Source organism: Argiope bruennichi, chromosome X2 (genome assembly GCF_947563725.1).
Source record: "Argiope bruennichi chromosome X2, qqArgBrue1.1, whole genome shotgun sequence".
Classification (NCBI taxonomy): domain Eukaryota; kingdom Metazoa; phylum Arthropoda; class Arachnida; order Araneae; family Araneidae; genus Argiope; species Argiope bruennichi.
Window position 1 is genome coordinate 37,158,205 of NC_079163.1, and position 11,735 is coordinate 37,169,939.

General features: G+C 27.6%; 1 protein-coding gene across 1 annotated transcript in view; it reads right to left on the bottom strand.

Moving 5' to 3' along the window:
• Nucleotides 1-7,578, bottom strand: part of LOC129960825 (sorting nexin lst-4-like) — a 37,820-nt gene extending 30,242 nt beyond the window's left edge. Inside the window, exons 1-3 of the mRNA XM_056074487.1 lie at nucleotides 7,427-7,578; nucleotides 5,656-5,719; nucleotides 3,826-3,912 (exon numbers count right to left, since the gene is read on the bottom strand). Of these exons, the coding sequence (XP_055930462.1) occupies nucleotides 3,826-3,912; nucleotides 5,656-5,673 (105 nt within the window). The 5' untranslated portion in view covers nucleotides 5,674-5,719; nucleotides 7,427-7,578. The remainder of the gene's footprint in view (nucleotides 1-3,825; nucleotides 3,913-5,655; nucleotides 5,720-7,426) is intronic.
• Nucleotides 7,579-11,735: the final 4,157 nt, after the last annotated feature.

The window sequence follows — 11,735 nt, forward strand, 5'->3', positions numbered from 1 at the left end:
AAATTAATTTCTACATGAATAGATAACAGCTAAAAAAGGCAATATCCTGGAGGGCAAAGAACCTAGACATAGTAAGTAATGAAAGGATGAACACAACCAGAATGGTTTCATCAGGGAAAACAGACCATTACTGCTTACTCCAGAAATGGTGTTTAATTCATATGGAATATTTATTGCTGACATCAGTGTTTAGCTGTAATGGAATGAGAATTCACAATGAAGTTTCTTCACAAAATCAATTATAGTTATGAGTTCATTTCAATTTCACATATAAGCATATTCAGTTTATTCAACTCCTGCACAGAAAAAGAGGTAAAGAAATTTTGCTAATTAGATATGTGGAAGTGAAATCAAGTACACACTCACATAAGAATGCCAGTCTTATGCCATGGGTCCCAGTTTTTAGTCATTGAATAAATTGCAATGATACATGTACATTATTTCTAAGCAAATAACACAAATTGAAAAGGCATGTTTTCACTTTATATTTGTTTCATATTGTTAAGAACAGATTTGTATTAACCATAGTAAAATTAGCAATTTTCTCACTACCTCATGAATATTAATATATTATAAATTTTTGTATTATCTTTTAACCTTTTGTGAGTCCCCATTTTTGCTTGATATTTAAAACATAATGCTACACCGTAGTAATGAAGCTCAGTCTTTGAAGAAGAAAACTCATATTTAATAAAATATATTTCCAAAATTAACTTTTATTCACAATTTTTATTTTCCTACTTAATTTCATCTATAATCTTAAAACATCAAATTTATACCAAAATAGAAAAAATATGATCAAGAAATTATAAATAATAAAAAAAATGGCTTAGATGCTGAAATTTAGAAATATTTCTTATTTATTCTATTTCTAGTAAAATATTTCTCATATTTGAAACATTACAAGAGACAGTTACGTGTTACTGTAGCAATAAAAAGAAAGGCCTTTTTCTTTCATAACAGAATATTTATTATAATGTATTTCTTTCAGAAATAAAAAAGAATCAAAGATTCATCACTACATCACAGGAAGTAATATACTATTTTACTTTGAGAATTTTAAAAATTATTTGTAGTTTTGCCCCTTACTATTTTCATTATAACATTCAATAACTTTTTTTAAAGTATTATAGATTGTTAATGTTAATTTAATTTCCATTATTTCAATGCATTGGACAGACATCCTAGAAAAAAATGAAAACAAAAGCACCATGGAAATAACCAGTACTTAAATTAATGAATTCCATATTTACACAAAAAGAAATGGTTTCGATAATTCAATGCTAATGTTCTGATCAAATTTGTGAGAAATAAAACTTTTATATACTAAATATACATCCACAGAATTTCTAAAATTGCAAGGAATATGACATACACAAAGATGGTTTTCCTTTTAAATGCAAATTATATACAAATCCTTCATAATTTTTTCCCTCTCGTTAAGCAACAAGAAACGCAATTTTTTGCAACAGTGTTAAAACAGAATTTGAATACAATATAGTAGTACAGCACTATAGTGCAATAGAGTAGTACACTAGTTCTTTTCCCTAACAGGATATAAAACATTTGTTTGGTTGTGATTTCCAAAACTTTCATCTCCACACTAGCCAACACTTTTGAAAGAACTACTGGCAAATGATATTGTTAGAGGTTGCACAACTTTATCATGCACTACTTAGAGATCCAGCAAAAGCTCCTCATAGACATAATGTGGATGGAGGAGGCACATTTTTTACATAACATGTTCATTGACCGAAAACATATTAGTAGGCACTTTAAAATCCCAGATATGTCATCAAAGTTCAACATCAAATATGCTTGTAAATTAATGCTAATGGAATTTTCAATACCCACTGCATTTTAGGCGGCACAATACTTAGAACTTCTGTAGAATGTTTTTATGTGTTTTTTCTGTAGAATTTGATTCTATAAATATCCTGCCATTGCTTAAATTCCATAATATCGAATATTGGGGCTGACAAAAAGAACAATCAGCCATATAATGAGTGCTCATTTCTTGAAGAATTCATAGCTCAACAACAGTAGCTTTCTTTTAATTCTAATCTAGATACATGTGCAAGGTGGCCTATCTAATTTTTTTGGGGGAGGGGGGGATTTCATATTCTTTTTAAATAATAATGCTACCTCGAAATTTTGACACTAGCTAGCCCTGTAATTAGCCTCAACACTCGGCATATAGCTATACTTTTAAACCAGATACCACTTTTATAACTAAGCTGTTTGTATTTTGTTGTTAAGGTAGCAGGTGGCTTAAGACTTTAATGGGCATCTTGTATAAGTATCATTTTCCGAATTAATTTTCTTAGATCATCTTATAATGCATATGAGGTTATATAATCACAATAATTACAACAGCTCTCAGGGGAAATTTAATGCTCTAAATTCAAAGAAATTCCATGAAACAAAGTTTAAAATGCGGTCTGATTTATTACTGATCATCATAGTATCATTGGAAAAGAAGAGTAATTTGCAATGCAACAGAGTATTAACAAAGCAAGAGTTTGGTGGTAGTTATTAACTAATATCTGTCAATTTATGGGTTTAAAATACTTTATAGAGTGCAGTTTGATGCACTTCCTTTCCAATTACAATTAATATTTAGTAAACATACAAAAAATCAGCTCTGCAAAAGAAGAATTCATTTATGCAAATTATTTCCACAAGTTCTTCCTCATATCTTAAATTTAAAAAGGGGGTGAGGGGATTTAATGGAATTCTTTCCTTAAATATATTTGAAACATAGAACAAGAAATTTTTTAACTTTAAATAGTGAACTTATTCTTATATTTGGCAAAATATTTTTGAGAAAAGTCAATGCCACCAAATGAGAGAGCAGAAAATGCAACAGAAACACTGTGATTAAAGTATTTTAATAAAATCATAATTAAAATAAATTAGAATTTTTTTTAGAAGTCACAATTCTAACAATGAACCAAAATGTTGGCTAGAGTGGCAGCAAGTATGAACCATGCACATACACTCAATGCAAAAAGGTTTTCTAGCAACTATCTAACAGCAAATATACTTTTTCTTGGGAAAAAATCCATTCATTGCAAAAAAAAAAAAAAAACTATACGTGAAATTAAAAGTTTTTTGTATATTTGGAATTAAAAAAATATTATTTTGAATATTAATAATCAGAACAGTGTTTTATTACATGGAATTCTGAATTCCATCTCATGTTTCACTTATAATTTTTTAATTAGCTCAAATTAATTAAATGAGATTTAACTTTACAGGATAAAAAAAATTACAAAAAAAAGTTTACAAATATAAAACTTTTAACAAGATATTCTTCTGGTTTCTGATATCATATAATCTACAATCATTACGAAATTTCTTCAAGGTAACTTTCAGTCAGGATTCTCAATAAAACCACCAACTATGAGTTATTGGCAGTTAATATGTTAACATAAAGACTGATTATAATATAATTAGAAAAAAAAACTGAAAATATTTTATTTAAATTTAGGCTGTGTTTAATATTTCCACAATGATTATTTTCTTTTCTAAAATTCTCTACCAATGAGATTACATTATATTAATAGTCTACAAACTAGCAAATAAATAAAATATGAAGGCTGCTAACATGAATTGCACTTAAAAATACTTAGAATTTACTTTACTCATTCCTATTTTTTTGCAATACTTTATGAAGAAGTAATTAATTATTTCTGAATAGCAAATTGAAATATTTAAGGACAGAATCAAAAGTCTACTAGAGAAATTATGATGTTTCTATATGAATTTCATATAAATCAACTAAAAATACAACACAATGACCACAAATTGGAAGTCACATACTTGATTGGTAATAGTAACTATCTCTCCTGTCCAGATATTTAACTCTCCTGAATCAGGCTGGGCTTCAAAATCATATAATACTTTAGCCTTAAAGAAAAAAAAATAATAATACTATATATATATATATATATATAAGGATTCTATAAAAAAAAAGCCCTCCTAACATAAAACCTGAAACATTTAGCCAAAAAATATTGTATATCATATAAACTACTGCATATAACATTTGAATCATAAAATTACACAGAATGTAATTTCCAAAGTTAAACTTTAAAACTATGTGATAAACATGCATAACGAGAGAAAAAAACATTACATCAACCAGTAATTTTAACGTAAATTTTACAACTTAAAAGATAATTCTTAAACGACTTACATATTTGATAGTTTTTATTGATAATGACAAGAGCTATACTTAAAAAAAAAAAATTAAAAACCTGAATATTTTCATGGTATTTTTAAATTCTGGTTAAGATTTTTTAATTTTAATTTTTAAAAAAAAGGTGGATTGTAAACAAGTCTGAATAAATCTTAAAAATGTATCCTATTAAATAATAAAGCATTTCCAATTAACTTTGCAATTAGAATTCAGCACATCCTTAGATGTATAGGCAAGACAGCAAAAGAGATTTTTCTTAATGAAACAATATGCAATGATCATAATACATTTATGATTTAAAAAAGAAAAGTAACTAGGTTTATACATACTTTAAGCATATATACTGAGAATCTATTATATTTCCAATTATTCAAAACACAAGCACCTTCTAAAGAACTTTGCAATATAAAATTATGAAATAATGCATGATTTAAGTATTAAAAAAAATTAAAGAATTTAAAGCTCTTTTCAAAATTAGTTTTGCATGAAAATGCCAGAATATTTTTTATAATGTAACTTTTTGCCTTTGATATTTTCAAATCAGAATCTCAGATGTATAGACTTTTAAATATTACAGAGAAAAATGATTTAGATGATTGAACAACAGTGAAGGAAGACAAACTTTAAAAATATACTTAATACGCCATGTACTATTTTTTATGCATAAGAAAGCTTAAACAATCAGCATAAATAATTTGTGCTAATTTTTAAATATTAAACAAGACAAATTATTCTTCCTCGACTCAATTATACATTCCCCCCACCATTAAAATGCATTTTGAGCATGTGTGTGAGTGGATATAATATTATTTTTTAACAGATAATGGAAAATAATGTCTAAAAATTATTTTGAACAATTAATACCAATTTATTAATCCTTCAATGGACACATATATTTTTGGAACATTAGTACATATATAAGATTATTTAGACCTCAAATAAAATGACTATTACTCCTTATTTTATAGAATCAAAGCAGGCAATAAGCTAATAATTAAATATTTTTTTTGTGCATATAAACCTGTATCATATAATTTTGCATACAAGCTGTATTTCAAACATGACTTTCAACATAATACGATTCAAATCCTGAATTTTTAAAAATAAATAAATATTTATTTTTCCTATATTTGCTGCTCTAAAGCCTTCCTTCTGAGCCCCCTATGAAGGTTATGAGAGAAAAAATTATAGATTTTGAAAAATTCCTAGATTTTTTAACAAAAGACTATTAGTGGGCCTTTGTTATAAAAAAAATTCTGCGTTGTTTGTATTTACAAGTTAAAGTCATAAATATTGCCAAATTTTAAAAAGCACCCAGAATAAAAAGAAATATCAAAAAAAATTAAAAAATAAATTAAAGGAATATAAAAGATCTGCACATATCAGAAATATTTTGTCATTATTGAAAATTTCAAACATCAAAAGGGACTAATTATTAGCATTATAATTACCTGAAGTTCTTTCACCATTCTGATTTACTAATGGCTGTTTCATATATAATCAGTCAACTACAGTCTAGAAAATCAGAAAAATCAAATAAGAACAATAGACACAGCACTGGGTAAATATATGGATTTTTCTGCACATATAAACAAAAACATTTAAAGTAATTTTTACATATTTTTATAAATAATATGCCCAAATTGCATTATATATATATATATATATATATAACATTATATTATTAAATGAAATTTAAAAATTCAAAAGTAAAATCAAATCAAAATTGATCTAAAAATTAAAGGCATATTATAGGTAAGGCATTATAATAATTTTTAGATTCAATTTAGAACAGTAGTAGTTTGTTAATTTAGAGAGTAGTAATACAACATAAAATGTTTCACAAGAGCTAAAGGATACTGATCTAAAAGTTTTTTTTTTATTATTATTATTTGTCAAAAGTTTTCAAGCTCACTACTAGATGCTTACAAATTTAACAATAATTAACATTTACCTCAATAACTGATTCAAAAAAGTAGAAAAAATTAATTAGCTCATACATATAAAATTAGAAGTTTCCTAAGTTATATTTAAAGATGTTTATAACATTTTATTAAAGAGAAAGCTTTAAAAAAGTACACAAAAACTTATGTAGGGAAGGATGAGAAATAAATGGTTGAGAAATCCTTAAATTAATCTACATTTTCTACAAAACAAAATAATTTGTAAAAATACTGCTTTTCCACTTCTTTGTCATTATGCAATTCATGTTAAGTAATGTAGATGTAAATCTAGAATTGAAAATATTGCATCTCTTATTAAGTAGCTAATTTTTCCTTTGTTTTGAGGTTCCATGATATTAATTCAATAAGCTAATTTCATAAATGAATCATAATACTGAATGAATATTTTCAGTTTCTTTTTTTTTTAATCTAAAAAAATAAAGCTATAAAGAAATTAATATTAGAAAAACAATACTGAAAAGTATAATGAAAATAAATATTACAATACTTTAATCTTAGATTTTTATGCAGTTTTGCAGATATAAATAAATAAAAAATAAAATAAAATGGTCTTAGTATTTAAAACTTAAAATTGGATTTACAAAATTTTATCTATGTAAAATAAACTATTCAAGTCAATATACATCTCATGAAGTATTATACTGATGCTAAAAGTAATATTAGAAAGCATGGGGTTAAATGTTCATTAGTAAAATTTCAAGAGTAATAAGGATTTTAAGAAAATCGAAATTTAAATCAGTCTGGAATTAAGAACTGGATCGGACTGAAAATTTATAAACCGAAACCAAAGACGCAAATGATATACAAATTAAGATTGTTTTTTAAAAAATGCGATAAACTTAATGGGAGGGGGCAGCTGTATTGTAATTTTACGAACAAAGAAAAAACCACCAAAAGATATTTAAATATTTTATAGAAAATTGATTTAACATTTCGCCTATTAATGTTTTTGGATTCGGCCAAAATTTCTGGTGTGTTTTTGAAATTCCATCTTTAAATAATTATTCTATTAATCAAGAAAACATCCCAAAGAGAAAACTACAGAGATATATAATAATTGTCAATTAGAAGTCAAAAAGTATCACAGTAATTTAAAGGAGAGCAGCTGAGTCAGCTGCAATAAAACCGCATTCATTTCAATGTTTACTTTCTGATGTATTAACCGATACGGAAGATTTTATTTCTAACTGTATGTTCCAAAAAAAAGAATAATCGGAAAATACACCCTCAACTATCAGAACAATAAAAAAAAAAATACCTAAATAAATAAATTTCGCCTCACACAGAAGCGATTTCGTCAGTAACAGGGCTGTTCTCAGCACTTCAGCACGCTCACTGAGCTCACTAAATTAAGAGTATTTAGTAGCAGATAAGAAAACAAAAACAAACAATAATAACTGACGCATTGAAGCCCAGTGTTGCCAAATCAGATTACAGTAACTATGAAAATAAAGTATTCGCGATAGAGTAGAACTTAATTTCTACCAGAAGAAAAAGTATTCTCTTCAGAAATGACGGTAGCAGTTATAGAAAAATCAAATATCTCGGCCCATAGGCAAAAATACTTCAATCTAGAAATAGTACCAATATCTTTTCCACTGAAAAGGCAATATATTGCTGTAAGTTACTACTTTTTTTATAGTAATTTAAATTGCTTCGTACTGTATAGTGCAAAAATATCCACTTAAGAAATAAAGCATCTAGCACTCATATAACTATGCTTTGCTAGAAATGGTCACAGAAAAAAATCCTCGAAGAAACCAAAACGCACGAATTATTCTCGATAAGCGTTCATGAGAAGAATTTCGATACTTTCGAATTTATACGTTTTATATATATCTTTAATAAAACTAGATTAACTGTCTTTTAACTTGCATGATATAAAATATGTTCTTCATGTCATAATTTACAGTGAAGATCATAATTTCCAAGAAGGTATCCAATTAACACTCGACATTATTTAATATTGTAAAATTTGGTTAGACAATTTAATACAATATGGTTTTATGGTATTTACGTGGCATAAAATGCAAAACGTTTGTTATATTCAGTAATATTGTATTCCGGTTCTATATAATATAGTCCCCAATACTGTTCAATGTGATTTTTCCAGTATTCCACAATTAGTTCAATTTTTTTACCACAACTTTTTTTTTGGGGGGGGGGGGCTTTGATTTAATTTATGAAAATTAAAATTTCAGCATTAACTTTTTAATATTGAAGCAGTTTTCAAGTCATCCTCCTTTTAACACCCTAAAATTTTCAGAGCGGCATGGCTCGACTTGGACTCGTCCTTTTTTAAGTGTCCGTTTATATCCCGCTATTAAAAGTAATAAATCTGTAAGCGCATAGATTTATTACTTTGAATTTACTTGAATTTTTTGTGTTTCACTTTCAACCTGATAATTTAACTTCAGTTTTTAAGATAAAAAGCTTTGTTTTGGGATTTCCAAAATAATAAAAATAAGATTTAAGAAATGCACGTGTTATGTTTCCGAAAATTTCAATAATCAATAAATATAAATTAATCTTTTAAGTGAAATTCTGGAAGTTACCAGTCATCGAAATACATTTTGAAAATAACATATTCCTCTGACTTTTAACCAAAACATTTTACACTATTCTATTTTTACTTTTACTTTTTTAGAATGAAAAAAAAAAAAAACCTGTCTCGTTGATTTTTAAGATGTGTTTATAATTTGATAATATTATTTTGAATTTTCTATCATAATATTAAGCGAACACATAGTACTTTTAAAGACACGTTCATATTATAATTCTAAAAATTTACGTATGAGAGTTTTGTTCTAAATTACTGAAAAAAATATTGCTCAGGATATAATATCCCATTTATGCTTATCCCTATTTTTCTATCATTTTTAAGTTTCGAAATATCAAGAAGCTTTTTACTCTCAAATATAGTTAATGCTTATATCAAATTTTAATTCTTTTTTTTTTCTGCCGAAGCTATTCGGTAAGATACAAGATAATGCTTTTAATGTTTCATTTAATATTACAGCAAAAGCAATTCACCAAAAGCAACAACCAACAACAAAATAAGTTAGCGAATACATAAAAAAAAAAAAAAACTAATTTTTGACCTAAATTTTGATTTGTAAAAAAGGAAATGTGATGAACGTTTTGCAGCTGGTGAATCTATAATTTAGACTATTATATTTAACTGTAAAAAAGGCTTTTGGCAGAAAGATTTTCTACTTATGAGGTTATGAGATTATTTAAGATAAATTTCCATTTTGATCAAACTTGAAAATGGCATACATTTCAATAATCCTCATTAATTAGCTCATTATGAAGTGTAGCGGGTGTTGATGATTGGTGCGGGTGTTTTTGCCATGAATCAAATTTGATTCGAGCTTAAGCAACCATCTTATGAAATTTTAAAATAAAAATAAAAATATGTATAGAGCAACAATCTAAATTATTTATTTATCTACATAAAAAATCGAGTTTTTAACGTAATTATGAAATATAAATTACCTCAAGCTCATAACAATAAAAAATACACTAATGCTCGCGGAAAAAAAGAGTTAATATCCATAATATATCTAAGATTATATTCTTGGTGGGGGGGAAAAAATGCAGAATTTTGTTAATCATTAAAGTCATGCATGTTTCTGATTATACTTTTGCTTGCTTTCAGTTTTGATGATTGGCAATCGATACTTTTGGTTAGTCCAAAATAAAATAAATTCATTAAATAAATTAAATTCGCATGACACTACGAAATTATTTCAATCAATTTGATGGATGAATCAGCTAGTCACTGAAGGTGATTAATTTGTATCATGTAAACTATATTATCTGAAAAATGTTTTATATATTATTCAGGTTTATTTGTAATTTCGTTCTTAGCTTCCATGGCATAAGATTTCACGAAATCAAAGGAATTATGTGTATTACAGTTTTAAAAAAAGAGGAGGAGGGTGCCGTTTTAGTATTTGCTTTGGGAGAATTTTGGGTTTAACTTTGCGTAATATGCATTCTGCGTAATCAGAGGTGAATCTACTCTATAGAGAAGCGTAGGTATACTCCTGATTGAGCAGAATATCTCATTGTCTTTATTGGAAGGAAATATAGCTATCAAAATACAAAATATTGGAAGATATATAAACCACAAACTGGCTACTCCGACCCGCCGGAAGGCACACGGAAAAATCTGAATGACCGAACCGCCGCAACAGCCACACTGGCGCGAACTGCGGGTGAGTCCTAAGGGCATTCACCGGCCACGGTACAACCCTTCCCTAAGGAAGTACGTTCCGTCATTGATGGGAGGAGTCATACCCCTACCTTTTTGTATACCCACAAGGGTGGAGAGAACCAACCACTATGCTGGAATCTTCACATCCTCAATTACGAGGTGTCCCATGGGACTGGAAGATATGTAAACATTTTCAGGACATTGTAAAGAAACGCTAAAAGTAAAGTCATAAACAAAAACAGAAAAGTGGTGTTCTCTTCATCAAACTCGAATTAATACGTTTCTTACTATAAGCATCCTCTTGATTCAATGTCTTCGCTTATCTAATAATTTGGAATGGTGCGTCCACATTCGATGAAACCATATCAACATCCCTTTTCATTGTCTGATTTCTCGTGTTCCACGAATCCAACTCTTGAAAGAAATTCTAGCTTTGAAACTCGTTATCTCCGATTATTCCATACGCTGACTATTAAATTTATATAAGAATTTAAAGACCAAGCTGAAAATCACTTTTTTCCTGTTTGGCAATGTTTGTAATGTTGATTATCAACCTCATTATAATCTCAGTGCTGCATTTTTTAAAATCTTTTGTTTTTGTTCATGAATGTTCATAAATTTTCTTTTATAGCTCATTGCTGTAGCAATAGCAATTATGCCAAGATTGAGCTTGTGGCAATAGTAATTACTTTGTACAAGAAGTAAATGAGATGGGGAATTTCTCCCCAGGAATGGCATTCACTTACCTTGTATTTGAATTCCCTGACCTATTTCCTCCCAAGTCCTTAGAATAGTTGCTGGAAATTTCCAAAGAAAAATGAAGGGGTAATTACAAATTCCCTCTATATTACAGTCGGTTATTGATTTTTAAGCTTACTTGAACTAAAGTTTTTATACATTTCAAACGTGAGAACGGAGAAAATAAAATTAGGATTATTTCCTAAGGAGTCTGCCAGTTCATTTGAAATTTTGTCCTGGACGGCCAGAAAAAAAATCAACAGTGCTACGTTTTTCGATGTTTCTATTTGATATTACTTTTTAAAAAATTATATAAGATCCAAAGATAGAAATTAAAATATAATAGCATGATTGTAGGAGTAAATGCCTGCAGCCCCAATATTTTAGCCTGAAATTATGTATAAAACTTAACTAGTAACACTTTGTACCTTGATGATTAGGAATTCATTATTATCACATGCAAATGATTGTTCAAAAAAAAAATCTATGCTTTATATAATCAAAAGTGTCAATTTTTTTAAGTGAGAGTGACAAATGCGCCGAACTAGCCGCTGCAGTATTTCAACATGATTAATTTTCAATCTTTTCAGGCATACGTTTTGAGGAC